Source organism: Podarcis muralis, chromosome 11 (assembly GCF_964188315.1).
Source record: "Podarcis muralis chromosome 11, rPodMur119.hap1.1, whole genome shotgun sequence".
Classification (NCBI taxonomy): Eukaryota; Metazoa; Chordata; class Lepidosauria; order Squamata; family Lacertidae; genus Podarcis; species Podarcis muralis.
The window spans coordinates 56,362,442-56,383,934 of record NC_135665.1 but is presented as its reverse complement, the minus strand read 5'-3'; the positions used below and the strand labels follow the sequence as shown (position 1 = coordinate 56,383,934).

The 21,493-nt window shown below is 43.3% G+C and overlaps 2 protein-coding genes across 6 annotated transcripts in view; both read right to left on the bottom strand.

Annotated features, from left to right (window-relative positions):
- Positions 1–7,800, bottom strand: part of DYM (dymeclin) — a 169,547-nt gene extending 161,747 nt beyond the window's left edge. For 2 of the 5 annotated variants that reach the window (XM_077936496.1, XM_077936497.1), the window contains exon 1: positions 7,489–7,799. The gene's annotated coding sequence lies outside the window, so the exon portion shown is untranslated. Of the gene's footprint in view, positions 1–7,488 lie in introns of all 5 variants that reach the window. The other 3 variants (XM_077936499.1, XM_077936500.1, XM_077936498.1) reach the window with 2 other exon arrangements.
- A 4,873-nt stretch (positions 7,801–12,673) lies between these two features.
- On the bottom strand, positions 12,674–17,318 carry C11H18orf32 (chromosome 11 C18orf32 homolog). Its single transcript, XM_028749001.2, has 3 exons — positions 17,210–17,318; positions 14,288–14,527; positions 12,674–13,561 (listed from the first exon to the last, which is right to left on the bottom strand). The coding sequence occupies exons 2-3, from the start codon at positions 14,486–14,488 to the stop codon at positions 13,487–13,489; spliced, it is 276 nt and encodes a 91-aa protein (XP_028604834.1). The 5' UTR covers positions 14,489–14,527; positions 17,210–17,318; the 3' UTR covers positions 12,674–13,486.
- Positions 17,319–21,493: the final 4,175 nt, after the last annotated feature.

Here is a 21,493-nt window from a genome sequence, read left to right as displayed (position 1 = left end):
ATTATAAATGTGTTATAAAAATGTGACACCGGGGGCGCTGTACAGTAGTAAACAGAAAATTGCATTGTGAGCTATATAACTTTTTTTATTATCATTTTTTTAGATCAGTGTAGATCCAGCCTTCCTCCCCAGTATTAAATAGGACTGCTCTCTTAAGAGTGTGACAGAACATTTGAGAATTGGTATTGTACATATCTCTAGATAATATTCAGCTTAACTCAATTACCTAACATCAGGAACACCCTGCAGTGTCTTCACCAGACATACATCTCTGACTAAGCAGACCTGAAGAACTTAAGTGGTGTTATATAGAGAACAGCTGAAGAAATACTACAAAATACACTTATTTGTAAACCAGACTGAGCAACAGGGGGCCTGGCAGTAGAAAGGAACACAAAAATAATGACATCTGCCATGTAAAAAAAGGATTTGAAGGGAAATCAGGCAACAGATGCTCACAGAACAACCACTTCCAAAATGCTATTCTACTTTGTCCTATCAACTGTAATTGTGCAAGGTATTTCTCAGTATCTGTCCAATGTATATTACTCTGCCTTCCTTCTTGCAAGGACCTTCAGGTGGCATGAACAGGGCTCCCTCCCCACCCCACATTTTATCTTCTCAACATGGTTTAGGGTAGAGAAACCAGGATACAAACTGAGTCTAGGCTGCCCAGTGAAGTTTCAAGGCCTCCTACAGATAGCTCAGTTGGTTAAAGCATTTTGCTGATAACACCAAGGTTGCAGGTTTGATCGCCATGTGGGACAGCTGCATATTCCTGCATTGCAGGGGATTGGACTAGATGATCCTCAGGGTACCTTCCAACTCTACAATTCTCTGATTCACGCCATAATAAATTTGTTAAGTCTTTAAAGTGCCACAAGGTTTTTTGTTCTTTTTGCTGCAACAAACTAAGACAAGCTACCTTACTAGAAATTGCTTATAAGGGCTGTTAAGATTCTGGCGGTGAGAAAATAAGATTGCATGCTGTTCCTGAATAAAACATATGGAAGAAAGTAGGACACAGAAGCAACACAACTGTCCACCTCCTTTCCTTTGGAGTGTTATCTCTTCAGTATGGAAAGCAAACTGTTGTATCCACAAATTTTTCGGCGTAATTTGGCTGGAAAGCAGCTTAAAGGCAAGTGCAGTATCCCTGGAAACGAAGGTAGATATGGTTCTCAGACTGATATATGGCGGCCTTTGCCAGTTACTTGTGCCCTCAAATTTTATCTGCAGCAAGTAGGATTGTGCCTTTAGGACTGTATACCTACACTTGCTACCCTCACCACAGGTAGAAAAAAACAAGGGCACTGAGAGATCCCACATTCAGATAAATACAGGGCTTCCATGGACTCATAATAAGGGGAAGAAGGGAAGATGTTACCCTAAGGAGAAGCACACATGAACAGGCCCTAAAATTCTGGAAATAAGTACAGTGGTACCTTGGGTTAAGAACTTAATTCGTTCTGGAGGTCCGTTCTTAACCTGAAACTGTTCTTAACCTGAGGTACCACTTTAGCTAATGGGGCCTCCTGCTGCCGCCGCCGTGCAATTTCTGTTCTCATCCTGAAGCAAAGTTCTTAACCCGAGGTACTATTTCTGGGTTAGAGGAGTCTGTAACCTGAAGTGTCTGTAACCTGAAGCGTCTGTAACCCAAGGTACCACTGTACTGGGCAAAAGCAACCTGGCACATTCCAAGCTTGTGGGATTCTGAGACTTAACATACATTTTACCTTTGGGTTATGAGTGTGCATGCTGCTGCTTATGAGAATTTCATTCTTAGCATCTTTTATCTACTACCCTTTTTTCTTGAGCCCTGAATACCAAAGTTAAAAAATGTAATTTGTTAAGCAATGAAATGCAAATAAAACCATTACGCCAACACTACAAAGCAGATGCAACACTTTTGCTCCCAAGTGCATAAAGGAATAGTAAAGTCAAATAGTTTCTCATTCCTCCAGTAGCAAGTCTGCAGGAATGGAAGAAGTTAAGCAATTAGAAGACCATCACAGACTCAGAGAGTCAAGCTCACCGTAGCATATATAGCCCTAGAGGAAAAGGCAATACACACCATCAAATCTTCTCTGCCGAATTAAAAAACTATGAAGAGTACCTCAGGATACAAAAATGCAGAAATTGTAAAGCCTTTCACAGTGGTATACACATTTTACCAGCTGGCCTTTGGCAATAAACTGTTAGTTCTGCTATCTGCAATTGAGCTAGCAAGATAACCTATTAAGAGCACCATGAGCGACAATGGAAATATAAGCTACCAAGTTACTGGGAGCCTGAGCAGAAATTGTGAATTATGTAGTCATATTACCATAGTGCTACAGGACACCATATACACAGTATGCCTCCATAATGAGCAAGTGTATGCTTTGAGTATTTTATGAACTAGTACCGGATACAAGTATTCAGCAAGTTTATACAAACTGTTCAGGAAAGGTGTATTTAAGATGTATTAAACTGTTTCCTTTCCCTGCTGAGAATGTGTACAATAAATTAATCTGGATGTAGAAAAGAACTGGAAATAGATATCACTATCTGCTCAATCACATTGCCTAGTAAACTACAAAACTAGAAAAGGCACAAAAAAGACTACAGTACTCAGAAACATTACGAAGCACTCTCAAACTGAAAATGGTTCTTTATGATCTTACTCTACAGAAAGAGCTTTACTCTTCAGAAAAAGAAAGTTGCAAGACAGCCACCTTACCAGGATATCTTATGTCCAGGTGTGTTTTGCTACTGGGATGGGTCCAATTGCGACCACAGGGGCATTTCTGGATGCCAGGATGACACCTGACATCTCCATCGGGCTGGCCCCATCAGCTTTTAAGCAGAAGAGCTTATTTATTGCATTTATACCCCACCTTTTTCTCCAATGGGTACATGGCTCACCCGCCTCACCAGTTAATCCCTACAACGGCCCTGTGAGGTAGGTTAAGAGGCTGTGACTGACTGTCACCCAGTGAGCTTCATGACAAGAGTGGGGATTTGAACCCTGATCTCCCAGTTCCTATCTGACACACTAACCACTACACCACACTGGCTTCCTAGAGTTCTTCTACTATGGGGGCAGCTATATAAATTAACTAGTTGAACAAATATGGGGAAAGCAAAATGTCACTTGGAGAAGGATCTGAAATATTTTCCTTGAAGCTTTCATTTGTTTTAATCCCGGATTGTTTTATTTGATGTTCTAATGTGTTGTGAACCACTTTGAGATGTTTTTTCTTTAAAATATAAAGCAGTATAGAAATGAAAATGAATAATGATGATGATAATTTTAAAATATCATTGCAAAAAATATAAAGGTGCCTAGACATACTGTTGTGGCGACTGTAACTTCGGTTTAAGATGCCATTTGCTGATTAGCTTACACATCTGAGTTTCTAACACTGCTTAAGTCTCTGAGGAAACACTGTGGGGACAAGCACTGGCGTAGTAAACATTCTGAAAGAATCAAATACAAGCTCAAGTGCAAAATCTCAGAATAACCACCCACCAGGAAGGAAAGACTGAGGCAAATAATACAGCTTGCAGTGGACATTCACCCCAGTATACACCAGTTCTAAAACAGTAGGTAAATTTTGATGCTCCTTACTTAGTGTGCAGGCTGCGTACAATGACCATTCCATATACACAACTCACAATGTGTTCATTGTCTACAAAGCACTGAAACCCCAAATCCAGTAACAACTGTATCACCATAACTGGAACTTTTCTACTGTGGTGGTGCTGGAAATTCAAGAACTTTGTATAGAATGGTAATAGTTTCTCTCTCATAATGGACCATGTTTACAAAATGCCCTTCCTCCTGGATACTCAGGGGAATATATATGGTGGAATATTTTGCACACATTCTCACAACTGTCCTAGTAAATAGGTGATGTTGAGAGACTAAGTCTGGCCCAAGGTCAAGAACCTAAGCTCCAAGACCAAACGTCGCTGCAAATGTGTCTTGCAGTCTCTTCTTCTGTCATATCAAGCACACTATAGACAAAAGAACTTTAACTAGAACACCACTCTGAATCCATTCACTTTTAGAGTCACAGTAAGTAACGGTCTGTTCTTATCAGTATGATGGCTCTGTAAGGTTATCTGGAACAGAAGCTGTAAAATAAGATAGCTGGAACACAGGTCATAACCCAAGCAGACCATAGAATGAGATGTATCTTACTCAGGCAAGGAAATACTAAGGAGTGTTGTTATGTGATTAGCACTTCTACACCCATTGCCCTTCACATCAACACACCTAGGTGAAAATAGAATAACCTGAAATGTTACAATATTTTTAGACATGGTCTAAACCTAATCATGGTTAAACGCTGGTAGCAATGTTAACTGCAGTTAAGCAAACCTTTCTACAACTAGGATTGGAAACTAGGTTTTGCACACCCATGTCTAAGGAACACAATGTCATGAAGGTCTATTTTCATCTGCAAGTGGGATGCGTGAGAGAAATTACCATAAATCAAGATTATGATCCCAATAGCAGTTATTCTATTTTAGGAGTTGTTATACCAGCCTCCCATCTCCAGACTGATGCTTTTCCATTTAACTGCATATTGTGATGAGGAAGCAGCATTTGAAAAACTGGCAAACTTCATCATATTTGGCACCAGCACACCTCAATAAGGTTTACCCCTAGGTCCACACTCCCTACCTTACTCAGACTACAGATTTAGCAATGAACCAACTATCATTGATACCATTAACTTTCAAAAGAAAGCAGTTTGCTATCAGCCCCATTTTCTCTGCCTCATAAACATTTCTACAATTATGCTAGATCACAGTACCATGCCCTGCATATATGCTCTTACTTACAGGAATTTATCTTTGAAATTCAGTACTGGCAAGTTCAAAACTTACTGTCAGGCATAATCAAGGACACACCCAAGGTATGGTCAGAAGGTACCTGAAGGAGATACCTTGCTGAAGCAAAACAGGTTTCTGTCTGGACGGTTAAGTCCAGTCAAATGCGACTATGGAGTGCGGCACTCATCTCACTTTCAGGCCGAGGGAGCCAGCATGTGGCCAGCTGTCCAAGTCATGTGGTCAGCATGACTAAACTGCTTCAGGTGCAACGGAACACTGTGACGGAAGCCAGAGCACACAGAAACACCGTTTACCTTCCCGACAGAGCACCTGGTGTGCTTTTGAACTGCTAGGTCTGCACTCTGCAGTTTAGCTAGTGCCTGTATGGGCAACCACCTAAGAACACCATTTATCCATTTATCCTTGCCCTTCACGGTGAAAGAAATGAGGTATACTTTAAAAAAGCAAACGAACTGACTGCACTCCCTATTAATTAACCCACCACTCACCTTGCTTTTATTATAAATAAAATTTATTATTATTATTATTGCTCATATACATGTTAAAGCTGATAAAGGGAATATTTTTTTTTAAAAAAATGCTCTAGCTACCCAGATGGATACCTCAATAGCAGGTAGTACAGATATAGTCTATTTAACCACCTTGTTATATTTACAATAAGAGTGGTTAGAAAAACAGGTACTTCTTCTTTCTAAAGCAAAGAATCATACAAGAGAAGCCCACAAAACTAAGGGGGTAATTTACTCTAGATTAACACAGGACACAAGCCGGTGCACATGTACCCAAGAGCTAGACTCACTTAACACTGGAGGACCTCACTCCTGAATAAGCCTGCATAAGACTATCAGTGTGTGAGAGAAACATGCTGTGTGCACTATATAAAGTGGGAGGAGGTATATCTGTGTGTGCAGGGGAAACTTATTCAGTTGCCCCTTCTTGAGTTGGGTATCCCCTAGCCATCACCGCCACCAGAAGTTCTGGGATAGCTTAGTTGGTAGAGCATGAGACTCTTAATCTCAGGGCCGTGGGTTCAAAATATTCCCGCATTGCAGGGGGGTTGGACTAGATGATCCTAGTGGTCCCTTCCAACTCTACAATTCTATGATTCCTCAGCACCAATCCATAGAAATTGTAGACAGGGATGGGCTTTGGTCTTTCAAATTTCAGCAGCGTCCTGTGAGAGTCAAAAAACTCAGCATCCCCCTGCCTCTCAATTCACTATGTCATAGTTGCGATGCCTGGCAGCACCCGCTAGGCTCAGCACTCAGTGCGACGGCAGAACCAGTCACGCTGCCCTAAATCCACATCTGTTGTAGAGTTTGGAGGGACCACGAGTGTCATCTAGTCCAACCCCCTTCAGTGCAGGAATATTTTGCCCAACATGGGGCTCGACCCACAACCCTGAGATTCAGAGCGACAGAGCCCCGTGCTTTATCGACCGAGCTATTCCTTAAAACAACAGCCTTCTTTAGGCATGCAGCTGCAGGCATGTTTCCAACCTTTAAACATTGAATGCCCTTAATTGCTCATTTTCAACTGTGCATTTCTTCTTCTTTAAATTACTGGTAGCTTTAACACTTCCTGTAGAGAGCCATGTTTCCCAATGTGGGGCAGTTTGATGGGGGGGGGCAATTCGAGAATGACTTATTATCAGTTAATGGCTTCTTAGGCTTCCTCCACGTGAATAGGAGCTCACTTTTTGAATAATAAGAATTGTATGTCACAGAGGAGGGGCCATCAGGGCCGGATTTAGATTTGATGAGGCCCTCAGCTACTGAAGGTAATGGGGCCCTTTATATGTCCAGCTGTCCTTTGCCAACAACAAATTGTCGCTGTTTTGTGTGTTGAATATATGCTATATGGTAATTTATGGACCTAATCGGTATCTAAAGCCATTTGCACATAACAAAATATGTATTTTATCAAAGTAATTGTTGAACTGAAATACAATTAAGAAGTATATTAACAGTGAAAAATAATTAAGAAGCATATTAACAGAGAAATAATGATTAAGCTCTAACTTAAAATGATTTTTTATTCATAACAAACTTTATAATGAAATGATTTTAGAATGTATCATTTTACTGTTGTTAGCCGCTCTGAGCCCGGCTTTGCCTGGGGAGTGCAGGATATAAATAAAATGTTATTATTATTTTATTAATAATGCAAACACACTGACATTTGGCAATAACAAAAGTTCCTTTAGAAACACATTTTTCCCCGTTAATTTTTTCTGGGGCCCCCAAGAGTGTGGGAGCCTAAGCTACAGCTTGTTTTAGCTTATATGTAAATTTGGCACTGGGGGTGGGGATCAGGATTTTAGAGATGCTTAGGTGGGGTACAGCCCCCCCCCCAAAGGTTGGGATCCACTGTAGAGGCAAATGTCTATCTATAGAGCAGCATATAACTATATAAATAAGCCACCTCTCTCCCCTCCCCCCCCCCGACCCCTCGTGCCCCCAAACTCACCTGACCTCCCCACCAACTGTCATGGCTATAAAAAGGGGCCCCTCCCCTCATCCCTGCGACACACGAAGGGCTGTCCTCCCGTCCCTCCCGGCCTCAGAGAGGGGATGCTAAGCAGGGGAGCCCTGCATGAAGCTGAGGGAGGAGGAGGAGGAGGAGGCGGCCGCGACTCACCGGGCTCCGAGAAAGGGGTGGGCTGGGTCGGTAGGTAGGGGGAGTGCGGGAACGGAAACTGACGCTCCCCTCCGGCGGCGCCCCGCGGGATTCTCCTCAGGGACTCTTTTGCTTGCGCGCCTCCGCGGCTCGCTCGCGTGAGGGGGGAGAGAGAGAAAGCGCGGCCCCGCCTCTTCTACATTTGTGGGAGGGGGAGGGCTACGTACGCAGTCGGGCGCGCGCCCGCGAGCGAACCTTTCAAGTCAGTCAGCCGCTCGGAACTCAAACCGCCTCCATCTTTCCACGTCGTCGCAGCCGTCGCCTGAGAGAAGCGAGGGGGCGGGGACGGAATCGGTCACGTGCGCTTGCCACGCCTCTCCCAGAGTCCCGCCCCCCCGCTTCATTTTGCAAAGCGGAGAAGAAGCGAAAGCGGGCTTTGAGGCGACCGAAGTGTATGCTGGGAGATGTAGTCCCAACCCGAAGACGGACTCTACGCAGGCCACTCTAGGAGGGGGATGCTTCGGCCGCCAACTACGCTGTGGAACTCCCTGCCTCTTGATATATCAAGCGGGCACTTCCGCTGTTTTGTTTTGAGAGCCTGCTAAAGGCGTGCTTGTTTGCTTAGAAATGCTGGTGTGAATTTGAATCCGTTTCAGTATTTTTTACAATTTGTCAGGCTCTAGCGTCTTGTTTCCCCGCCCCCCCGTTTTTATCTTTTTGTAAGCCGCTTTGATGGTCGTTGCTTTTTACAATAAAGGAGCGTATAAATGTTGTTAGATAAATAAAATTTTTATTTAAATAAAATAAAATATAATAAATTATAATTATAATAAAATAAATAAAATATTTATTTATACCTCACCTTTTTCCCTGATGGGAAATATACCGCCACAATGATGCCACCCCTGTGCCATTTCTTCCTGGTTTTTTTGTACGCTGCCAGATGTTTGGGTTCCTGTTAAGCGGCAATCTTATGGTTCCTACTTATTTACTTTGATAATGGTTTTTATGTGAGCTTCTATATTTGTATGATTCTTGAGCGACTCCTTGGTGGCAGTGGGATGCAGTGGTTTTTATCCTGGATTTTTCATGTACAATATATTCAAATGAACATCATAGTGAGATTTACTTTCAGGAAAAGATGTAGTAGGATGGGCCTCTGCAGACAATCCTAGCTTTTGAGACACACAGGTGCTAACTTACAAGATTTAGTTGGTGTGTCATGATGACTAGAAGGAATCTGCAAACTTGGGTTCCTCTGCACCATAAAGGAAACATCCGAAGTATGGGTAACAACAGAACCCCCTTATTAAATTCTGTTTTCAACACTATTTAGCATTTATTTTTAGATCAATGATGTGATCTAATACACACACAAAAGGTTCCATACACAGAAATCTTGTAGTCCATTCTAGACTTAGTTTTTGTAATTTTCTGTAGCGGAGTCTGAAAGGCCTGAATTTAAGTGTCAAGATAGATCACAAGCCTTATTAAGTGTAGTACTTTGTTCTGAGCTTCAACATACTTAATCAGTGCCTTTTACCCTGCATCTTACAGTCTTATCAAGTTTCCATTAATTCAAATGGCTACATTAAGGGAAAATTAAATTAAACCAAGGCATGAATAATTCTGCCCTCCTTTTTTATGAGATAATCAAAATAGCCTTTGGGTGGAAACAGAACTATTCTAAACATTAAAGTAGTCAAATTTTAATCGTATGCAAAGGTATACAAAAAGGAAAGAAAAACAGCAGCTGTGGTTTGTGAAGAACGTGCTACTGCTGCTACCAGTTTGTAACAAAATGTTGACAATGTGCCAAGTCTACACAACAAAGGCAATTGCATCAACTAGACTTAATTAAAAACTATACTCTCAATATTACTTCTCATGCCAGTCCTGTCATAAAAGGATGCATCTGTCCACACTGTCCCCCATCTCTGAAGTTGAGAATACAAGAAGAAGAAGAGTTTGGATTTGATATCCCGCCTTTCACTCCCCTTCAGGAGTCTCCAAGCGGCTCACATTCTCCTTTCCCTTCCTCCCCCACAACAAACACTCTGTGAGGTGAGTGGGGCTGAGAGACTTCAGAGAAGTGTGACTGGCCCAAGGTCACCCAGCAGCTGCATGTGGAGGAGCGGGGAATCAAACCCGGTTCCCCAGATTACGAGACTACCGCTCTTAACCACTACACCACACTGGCTCTCACTAAACAACTAAACAACAAACAAATTCTGAGATTCTTGCTTATGAGCAAAGGTTAGTTTCATGATGGTAGTTTCAGTAACTGATCCTAAGCATAGTATTAATACTATTGCTATTTATGAATCCTTTCCCATGAAGCATTTCACAATACAGTCAAATTTCAGTTGTCAAACTTAATCCATTCCAGAAGCCCGTTCGGCTTCCAAAATGTTCGACAACTGAGGCACGGCTTCTGATTGTTTGCAGAAGCTTCCTGCACTCAAGCGGAAGCCGCGTCGGATGTTCGGCTTCCAAAAAATGTTCAAAAATCAGAGCATTTACTTCTGGGTTTTCGGTGTTCAGAAACCAAAACATTCCGAAACTGAGGCATTCAGGAGCTAGGGTTTGACTGTATCACAAAAACATATGTAAAACAACCGCATGTATATACACACACACACACACACAATTTCAAATCCAAGGCTGACACCGAGATAAAGATCTAACCTTCGTAGGTTTGGTGAAAGAGAAAAGGCACTGAAAAAGACAAGAGAGGCAGCGCCTGATATGCAGAAACAGGAAGGAGTTCCAAAGCAGAGGGGCCACCACAGTAAAGGTCCAATTCCAACATTGTACGGAATGGACCTCTTGATGAGAAGGTCCATCTGCAGTGGGCCCTTTCTTTGCTAAGTACAGTGATACGTTGGGTATATAAAGGGCGAGATGTTCTTTTAGCTGTCCTGGTCCCAACTCATGTAGGACTTCATGCACCAGTACAAGCACCGTGAGCTGAACCAAGTAGCGAACTGGTAGCATGTACAATTCTTTCAGTAGTAGCATAACATAGCATAGTAGCCAAGCTGCCACATTTCACACTACCTGCAGTTTCCAGGTGACATTGCAGTAATCTCGAAGTCACCAGCGCTTGAATGACATTGGGCAGACTATCACAGTCCAGAATTGGTAGTAACACTCTTACCAGCTGAATTCTGTTTCCTAAGGATACTTCTTCTAGCCCTTCTCTGTCAAAACTTCTGTCACCAGGCAGACAGTGTTGTTGCTTGACCTTCTGAAACCCTCGGAGTAAGGAACAGAGCTCTCTCTTTTTATCCATGATGCTGGCCTTCTCCTTGCTGCTTTTGGTGTGGTGTAGTGGTTAAGAGCGGTAGTCTCGTAATCTGGTGAACTGGGTTTGCTTCCCCACTCCTCCACATGCAGCTGCTGGGTGACCTTGGGCCAGTCACATTTCTTTGAAGTCTCTCAGCCCCACTCACCTCACAGAGTGTTGGTTTTGGGGGGAGGAAGGGAAAGGAGAATGTTAGCCGCTTTGAGACTCCTTCGGGTAGTGATAAAGCGGGATATCAAATCCAAACTCTTCTCTTCTTCGGTGTTGTTCTGTTGCTTATTTGACTCTCTTGGATCGTATGCTTGAATCGTTATGCTCATTAGCCACCTTGGAGCGCTTATGGCACAAAAGGTGGGATATGCAAGTTTTAATAAATACCATGTTTGGGAATTGCAGCCCAAGTATCCAGATCGTGGTCTGAATGGAGATTTAAATGAGACCTGCACTTGCTACTCCAGGCACTGGGAAAGCTCAGGCCTTCCTTTCATTTCCACACAGGCCTTTGATCTCTCCCCTTCACCCTGGTTGTTACTTGGATCCAATATGATCTCACTTCATGGAAGAACTTTTTGTTGGAAGGCTCCCCACTTCACAATCTGAGCTTACAGATGCTTCAGAGGTCCAGTTGCCACCTTCAGAGGCTGATTCAACACACACATACACCCCCCAAAAGCCCACCTCCTTCTCCAGTATGGAAGCTATGTGGAATTATGTTAGAACATCTTTGACTTGCGCATATACTCTGAAGACCTTCTCATTCCTTCCTGGGTCTCAGAGTTCCATTTTACTCAACCCCTGTATGAGACCAAACACTTTTTCAATTTTAGCTTGGGCTATACTGTGCATGTGACAAGTTATCAAACTCTCACACGGCTATTTTGCCTGCCACCTCTCATCCCCTATTAGAAGGGCCTACTGAACTGTCATTTGTGCTTACAGCAAATCACATAAATACAGGTTGAAAGAACTGTCCAGCCAGAGCTGTGTAATTTAGTCCCAATACTGTCCCTCCTAACCTTTTCAGTAACCTAAATTGAGGGCTTAATTTGGTTGCATAAAGGAAACAAATTTTACTTTACCAAAAGAGAAAGGAAGGTCTTTACTTGCAGAATTTAAGACTGCAATTCTGAACCTATTGACTCGTGCAAAAACTGAATACACTATTACCTCCTTACTGGGCAAAGGGCTTCAATCCTCATCTCCTTAATACCCAACACAGGGAGCGAAATACAGATTAGAGTACCCCCTTTCCACTTCAGTCTGCTGAGAAGTTTCTACACGCTGCAGAGGAATCTGGAACATGTTCTAAAAACCCCTCTCAAGTCCATGCCCAGGACTATTCTAGCACTGCTATTATTTCACGTAACACAAATACAGGCTCCAGAACACAGCTAACACCCTCTTGGACAACTCTGCATCGTGGAGGAAATCAGCAACAGTGAACATACGGTACTGTTTCTCTGCTGATGCCAACCTTACCCATTACAGCAGGGATGGGAAACCTATGTTGCTCCAGATGTTGTTGGACCACGGCTCCCATCAGCTCTACCAAACATGGCCAATGGTCAGGTATGATGGGAATTTCAGTCCAACAACATATGGCAGGACAAAGGTTACTCAACCCTGATTTATGGATTCAGGGCTGAATTAGGATTTGAGCCCACGTCAACCAGACTCAAGAGGAACACCCATATGGCCTTTTGCAGGAGCCACTTAAGGAGAAGTCATCTAAAGCCCATCTTGCCTGCCCCTTGCCACCCCCCAGTAATATAACTATTTCCGTTTTTATTTTTATGGTGCAGTGTAGTTGCAATGCGACTCTTTGGTTCTCTTGACTTGGGTCATTAAGTCCCCGATCTCCCATTCACACAACTCTAAGAAGGGCAAAATTAGATCCACGAGCATAGAAAACATGTCTTAATAAGAATGCCAGCCTTCAGTTGTAAAAGCAAAACCTTTAGATTTTATTTAGAGTAATTCTGAATCCAATGTCAACGTTGCCAACCAAAATACAGCAGTTTGCACACAGATCTATTTTTATATTGTTATTATTTTAAGAAAAACATTCTTTTTCCACCTTCAGAAATAAGGGCAAATTGCCTGGTCTTAATTAATGGCAGAGAATACGATTATATTTCCCATAACAGGGCTACCGCCCCTATGATCGTGTCTACTCACACAAAGTTTGCTTCATCATATCTGCAATATCAGGAGGAATGCCAAACAATGCATAGTTTTGCAGGGTTGGGTTTAGAAAAAGTGAATTAACAGCTATTAATATTTATTATTAGTGTCTTGAGTATTTACAGTGCTGTTCTCTTCAACTATAATACCTAGGTCATTTAGCTTTTTAAAGACAAGCATATAAGAAGTTGTGTGGAAGTTGAGTTCCAGGAAGTTCTTTGAAACAAGTCACAATTTTGACAGTTACACAGCAGTGTAAAAAACTGGAGCCTAAAATGCTAACACCATAAACTGCACTGCATTGGAAAAGGTTCTCCTGTACTGAGAATGTCAGGCAGAGCAAGACAACATGTTAAATCTTTTTCAGCTACAAAGAAAATAGCATCCTAAATTTTCCTAGGTGTCTGCCTGTGTGTATGCAGATTCCAAGTTTCCTTTCAGAAAAAAAGTGCAATTAAATTTCCAGGTGGGAACAGCATCATCAGCTCATTTTCCTAAAGCAACCACGATCCCACAGCACAAGCTTACTTAATCAGTCTTTTTCTCAGAAACCCCTGGTGGACCACTTTCAGCAAATCCATTTACGATGCCGTTGCTTTCAGTCTGAAACACACACAGAGAGAAAATACATTTAAATACATGTTCAGAGGGACGCGGGTGGCGCTGTGGTCTAAAGCCACTGAGCCTAGGGCTTGCCGATCGGAAGGTCGGCGGTTCGAATCCCTGCGACGGGGTGTGCTCCCGTTGCTCAGTCCCTGCTCCTGCCAACCTAGCAGTTCAAAAGCACGTCAAAGTGCAAGTAGATAAATAGGTACCGCTCCAGCGGGAAGGTAAATGGCCTTTCCGTGCGCTGCTCTGGTTTCCCCAGAAGCGGCTTAGTCATGCTGGCCACATGACCCGGAAAAACTGTCTGCGGACAAACATTGGCTCCCTCGGCCAGTAAACCGAGATGAGTCCCGCAACCCCAGAGTCGTTCGCAACTGGACTTAACTGTCAGGGGTCCTTTACCTGTTTACATGTTCAGACATTAGAACCTTTGAGGCTACAAGTTTTTAATTTTGACCGAGACAGCAAGTTTTAACTTCAAAATGAATGGTATATTTACTTTCCATTACTGTTCTGGGACACAGAAGTTCTCTCCAGGGAATGCATGACTACAGCTGTGGTACGGAAAACAGATCAGCAGCTGTTTCTGCTGTACAATCTAGAATGAAGCATCCTAGAAACTGGTGTCCTAGAAATGCTTTCAACTAGCAGAACCACATGATCAACTTGTCCTTCATATGGTGTACACACACAACACATATACAGAGTTTTGCCAATGCTTACTTTAGAATCATCCATGGAGTCGTACAACTCACGCCTATTTTCAGCACTGCCTTTTTGGTCTTTCTTTGCTGTTTCCTGCACTGCTCTCTTTGGCCAAATGCGCTTGATGAAAGGTGAGATGATGGGATACAGATACGGCTCAAGGAACCTTTTATAGACCCACAGCAGAACGGGAATGACTATACAGGGAATGCACACCATTGTTCTTTTCAGGTCCTGCGGCAGAAATGTGCTGGAAGGCTTAAACACAGAAGGGGAAAAAAATTAGCAATTGGGAAACATATTCAGTGGCCTCTGCACCTTGCGAGGAGCTTAAAACTCCAGTTCTGTGCACATTCAGTCCTGTGCACACTCAACTCAGTGGGACATACTTCCAAGCAAACAAACAAAGTACAGAACTGCACAATCAACACAATTTGGCATGGAACGACGAGTCCGTAAATACTGCTTTCTCTTTTCCCGGCAGTTCGGTTTTGTTAGCAGGCAGTAAAGAACGGTGGGGAACAAATAGGAAAGCAAAACACAGGGCTTTTTTTTCGTATGAAAATAAATGGATCTGGGAGTGTGTGCAAATCAATATATATGCTGTACCAATTGGACAGTGTAAATCTAATTCAGAACAGTACCTTGAACAGTCCTTCAAGTTACATGTCAGTCTCAGTTTGGATAGGAAAACAGTTACAGCCTTAAATGACAAAAGCAGCTGGGACACTAGAAATTTTGGGAGTTATCTGTAAGGCAATTCTGAAAAATCCAGCTGCTGCAAAATGAACAGCAACACACCAAAACCTCTTTCTGCCTACTATTCTTAACAGACAATCAGCAAGAACTGATGTGAGTGCGGCTACATAAGAAGAAGAGAAGAGTTTGGATTTGATATCCTGCTTTATCACTACCTGAAGGAGTCTCAAAGCGGCTAACATTCTCCTTTCCCTTCCTCCCCCACAACAAACACTCTGTGAGGTGAGTGGGGCTGAGAGACTTCAGAGAAGTGTGACTAGCCCAAGGTCACCCAGCAGCTGCATGTGGAGGAGCGGGGAAGCGAACCCGGTTCACCAGATTACGAGTCCACCGCTCTTAACCACTACACCACACAGGTTCTCTAAGTAAGCTATAAGCTATACCAACACTCCCAGATACCATAAAGTTTTGTTTTTCTAAGCAATTGGCCCTAGTATTGCAATGTGGTGCTCTCAGGGATGAGCTGGAGGGAAGGAGGAAGGGTCTACTGGGGGGAATGGTGCAAATGATTAGCTAACCAAAAAGAAAGCTTTGATGGATCTGTGCAATGATGTCACTGAGATGTCCACTGGACCAGCTGCAGAACTGGATCAGGTAGACGGCCAAAATGAGAAGGACTAGGGTTAAGCACAGTCTATCCATCTCATAGGATTTTAAACAGGATTTCCTGCTCAGTAGACTCAGGGAAATTTCAGAACTTGTTACTGTGAAAGCAAACTTTTCAGGACAAATTAAATGAGGAGTTAGCAGGAAAAGGTCTGAGAGAAGGCACAGCAAGTAGTTGGCTCATCTAGCAGGCAGCTTACCATTAAGTTGTCTCATAGAGCTGGCAACTCCAAACCAATAGTCTAAATTACAATAATATATTATTGATAAAGCAAAAATACTGTTCCTAGAGTGAAGCAAACAGGTGTTGCTCTCCAAATGGGGCAAGAAGCTGGGTTCTGGGAGACCCTCTGCCCTTTTGGGTTAAGTGTTCACTCCGCAGAATACTACTTTGCACTTTTTTACCAATCACGAGTTTTCCGGAAGGAAAAAGCCCAGCAGCAATCTAGATTTGGTGTGCTTCCTCCAACAAATATTCTTCCTAAACCCCCACCCTACCTCAGTAGGTTTGATCTGCCCACAGGTTTTCGCTAATGATACAAAAATCACATATTTTAAAAATCCCACTGAATTAAATGGGGCTTACTCCCAGGTAAGTGAGGTTAGGATTTTGCTGTTAGGACATATCTGTTTTATTTAGTTAAGAAGAATGACCTTCAATGCATGTTGCTTGTTCTAAATTAAGTCCCAATTTGTTCAAAGGGACTCGCTTTCAAATAGGGTACTGACACTGAGGCCTGAATTAGTGAAGCTATCCATAAACAAGAGACAAATCAGCCAAGAACATACCTATTACGTTTATAACTCAAAGCTTAAACAAACACACAGGTACAGCTTTTACTTTAGTGGAGGCAGAAGACCCTGAAGTTAGTTTACAGGACTGGGGACAGATCTGCCAAAACACACAAATGACAATTTTTTAATCATCTGTTTCTCTTAGCACTATTTGCCTGCTTGCATAAAAACGAAAACACGCCTTGTAAGTCCTATGGTTTAAAGCCCAGAGGATGCAGTTATTGTACAGTACTCAGGTACTGCAAATAAACACATTTTTCCCTACCTGCACTTTTTTTTTTATGCTGAAAACGTTCTTGTTTTGACAAGCCTACCCAGATGCTTAGACAGCTGAGTTGATTTTTTTAATGTTTCGGTGTTTTAACCTTTGTTTTTCAAAGGCGGTCTGCGAATTTCCCCTGGATTTTTCTTGTTTTACCTTTTTCGCAAACCATTTTGTGAAATCAAGTATTTTCACAGAAGGGGGTCGTTTAAAAACCAACACTGGCGCTGTATTTTTCTTACCGCTGCTTTCTTCTTTAAATAAAAAATAGAAAGCCTGTCCTTATAGAGAAAGGAAACGACGGCCTCACTCGATTGAAAGCAACCAATTAAAAATCAATAAGTGAATTAGCATATGCAAATAAGCCACTTGTTTTCGATTTAAGAAAACGGGGACTTTTAAGGGAGGAGAAGGAAGCAAGGAGAGGAAGGCAGGAAAGGGAAAAACCAGCGGCCGCCTCCTCCCCGCCTTGCCCGCCCGCGAGAGCCGCGTCCAGCGCCGACATCGAACCGACCTACCTGCGCGGATCTCCAACGTCCAACTGAGTGCCGGCCGAGGGAGCTCTTCACTTCCGGGAAAGGAACGCGACGTCACTCAGCAAGCTCCAATGGAAGAGCACGTGGCGCGCTGACGTCGTGCGCTCCCTCCTTACGTTCCACCGAGGAGGCCATGACACTAGAGGCAGCGCGGGGTGTGACCGAAGCCCCATTTCTCCGCGAAGCCCCGCCCCCTCCCTCTCCTTATACAGTGGTACCTCAGGTTAAGTACTTAATTCGTTCCGGAGGGCCATTCTTAACCTGAAACTGTTCTTAACCTGAAGCACCACTTTAGCTAATGGGGCCTCCTGCTGCTGCCGCGCCGGAGGAGCACGATTTCTGTTCTCATACTGAAGCAAAGTTCTTAACCTGAAGCACTATTTCTGGGTTAGTGGAGTCTGTAACCTGAAGCATATGTAACCTGAGGTACCACTGTATTGCTGGTTGGATTACTACTGCAACACGTTCTGTGGGCCAGGAAAGCCTGGCTTTGTTGTTGTTTAGTCGTTTAGTCGTGTCCAACTCTTCGTTACCCCATGGACCAGAGCACGCCAGGCACTTCTGTCTTCCACTGCCTCCCGCAGTTTGGTCAAACTCATGCTGGTAGCTTCGAAAACACTATCCTACCATCTTGTCCTCTGTCATCCCCTTCTCCTTGTGCCCTCCATCTTTCCCAACATCAGGGTCTTTTCCAGGGAGTCTTCTCTTCTCATGAGGTGGCCAAAGTATTGGAGCCTCAGCTTCAGGATCTGTCCTTCCAGTGAGCACTCAGGGCTGATTTCCTTAAGAATGGATGCATTTGATCTTCTTGCAGTCCATGGGACTCTCAAGAGTTTCCTCCAGCACCATTATTCAAAAGCATCAATTCTTTGGCAATCAGCCTTCTTTATGGTCCAGCTCTCACTTCCATACATCACTACTGGGAAAACCATAGCTTTAACTATACGGACCTTTGTTGGCAAGGTGATGTCTCTGTTCCCCCCCCCCCCCGCCCCTTCATGGATCACTGCCTTGCCGTGGCGAAGGGGCTTGAATAACTCAGAGAAGCTATGACCTATGCCGTGCAGGGCCACCCAAGATGGACAGGTCATAGTGGAGAGTTTTGACCTAACGTGATCCACCTGGAGCAGGAACCGGCAAGCCACTCCAGTATCCCTGCCAAGAAAACTCCATGGGCAAAGCCTGGCTGCAGCACATCATGGGCTCGCTCCTTGGAGAGCCAGTGTGGTGCAGTGGTTAAGAGCGGTAGTCTCGTAATCTGGGGAACCGGGTTCGCTTCCCCGCTCCACATGCTGCTGCTGGGTGACCTTGGGCCAGTCACACTTCTTTGAAGTCCCTCAGCCTCACTCACCTCACAGAGTCTTTGTTGTGGGGGAGGAAGGGAAAGGAGAATGTTAGCCGCTTTGAGACTCCTTAAAGGGAGTGAAAGGCGGGATATCAAATCCAAACTCCTCTTCTTCTTGCATTAGGGCAGGCTTCCTCAACCTCGGCCCTCCATGTTTTGAGACTACAGTTCCCATCATCCCTGACCACTGGTCCCACTAGCTAGGGATCATGGGAGTTGTAGTCCCAAAACATCTGGAGGGCCGAGGTTGAGGAAGCATGCATTAGGGCTAGATTACTGCAACGCATTCTGTTGAGTTTCCCTTGCAGGCATGCAGTCGATGAAAGACGTCGCAACACAATTGCTGGCGGGAGAAGGGCCTTGGTCAGTGGTATTGGGGCAGCACTGATACTTTGGAATTCCCTGCCTCTTAATATCAGGCAGGCAGCTTCACTGTGTTTCTGCACTTGCTGAAGTCATTTTTATTTCCGAAAGCACAGCCAGATATTTAGAGTTTGTAGTTTTAAGTATCATTCCTCTTCTCCCAGGCCTTTGGCTAATTAAACAATCCACGGCCTTTTAAGCTGTGGGGTGGGGGGTGGGACAGGGATATTGTTTAGTTTAGTATGCATATGCATTTTGTTTTTTACTGTAAAGCACCCTGTGGTCCTCAGATGATGGGCAGTATATAAATTTCATAATAAGGTAATTCTGCAATCCCAAAGAATGACTGTATTTGTATAAAATCTGCCTTAGTAATGACAATACTTCTTCCAGCAGAGCTGTTGTATTGGTTGGCATGCTACAGAACAGAGCTCTGTTCAAAATCTAATGAGCCACATCACTGAATCTATCTTTAAGCTGCTATAGGATCAGATGTTTTCGGGCATGATACTGTCATTTTTTGAGTTGCAAAACAGAGATCAACCAATGCAGCTTCTCATTACAAAACGGTAACAATGGGAAATATTTCATGCATTGAATTTCTGCCTGTCATGTCAACATTAAAGACATGCAGTTTTTCATAGGCACATTATTGAATTTATATACTGCTCTATACCCTCAGGTCTCAGGGCGGTTCACCTGTGTATTAGGATAGCCTTTCTTTAAAGTTCCTGTCCTTAAGAGACACGGTATGTGAAATATGCATGCTCTTCACTGTATGTTTTTATATTGGAAGCCATTGCTCCTAGTAGCTTTTATATAATCACAAACCAGCTATTTTCAGATTATTTTAAACAGAGCTGTTGCAGAAATTCAGCTTTCCGGGTCATGGAGAAAGGCTGGGAAATACATGGTACAAGGGCAGATGCAGCTTTGGTGCAAAATGGAAAATAAAGAGCACTTGTGATACATTATTAAAGAGGCTTGGAGCTTATGTAAGGAACAAATTACGTAACCTATTCAATGAGTTGTAGACACAAAAGTCAAATGAAAATTCAGAACTTTTTAATTAAAAAAACACTGTGGGGGTACCTTCCAACTGCCACATCCCTAACTTCCCTCAAAACCCAACCTAAGTCACTAAAAAGCAAAAAACCTGGAGTAAGTGTAAGTGTAACTGTTCCTTATTAATGGGGGGCACAGAGGGGAGAAAGGAGATACTTTCTACACTTTCATCAGCTGGGTGCATTTTATTCACAATTTTGGTGGTGTGTATATATTACACCATGCCCCATCAATGGGCTCAGTGTATAAAGCAAGCTTAAGATGCAATGTAACTTTACCCCTTTCCCTAAATAACATGCCTACTGCTTGTTCTTTGCCTTTTACATAATCAACTCTTCCCCCCTGTTAGCATGCTGGTTCAAGGCAGCTCAAGCCACAACCTAAAATCCCCCAAACTGGTTATTGGGCTGGTGGCGTGTGTAGGATTGTGCTGCTTGTTAGAGCCGATTGCAAACTTAAGTCTTTAATCAAGACTACAGAGCCATAACTGAAACCAATTTTATTTTTTCAGTTTACCTGCACCTCCCTATGGTGCTATATAAATTTTGATAATTTCTGAGCCTTTCAGGTTAGGGTAACTTATTGAAAGGAGTAATCATTTAGGGCTTCGTCCTAAAGAAATTTAAGTGAAACTTTTATTAACTTAAAACATTAGCAACACACAGCACTTTTTCACAACCAGCAGTCTGTCTTACTTTCATTTTTTAAACAAGCCATTTGTGTATATCAACTCCTCTTCTTATAGTCACATTTTCCGTGTATGTCATGCAAATAATTAACTGACTGAATCAATACTACCAAAAGTGTTCATTTGTGGCTATGATGATGATGGGCAAAGAACAAGGACAAAATGAAACTGTATTCAGTTTCTAAACACAGCAAGCAGCCATGCTTGACTTTCAACCCAGGTTTAATGAACAAATGGGAGAAATAACATATATTATGTGACAGAGAAGCCATTGATAATAATCACTCCGCTCAGTATTTTTCAAGCAAAATATACCTATTTGGACATGTCAGGGAACTGCCATCGGAAGGACAGGAGGTGGAAGGGCTCAATGAGGTTGAGAGAGACTTAGCAGCTGAGGAGGGAACCAGCAGGGGGAGAGAAGGAGCTCCAAGGGAAAGTGAGTTGGAGGGATGGCTCAGAGACACTTCCAGCGAAAACAGTGGGGAGGTTTCAAGACCTCCTATAGGGACACCCACTCCTCGCCGGAAACTGTCGCGCTGAGAGTCCAGAAGACGTGTTTCCGTTAAGGAGCTTTTATGCTGGAAGAGATTCCGTAGGCGCCCACTTTCGGATTCTGCTAGCGACTGACGGAGCCATGCTTGAGGGGCTCCGTCGTAGGCAGAGGTTTGCGGATTTGACCAAACTCTGAGGGACTAGGATTTTACGCACAAGCAGCTCATCATCCCATCACAGGACATCTGGAGGGTTTACATTAACCTGCACGCTTAACTTTAGATGGATGTATTGGTGGTTATTGTATCCT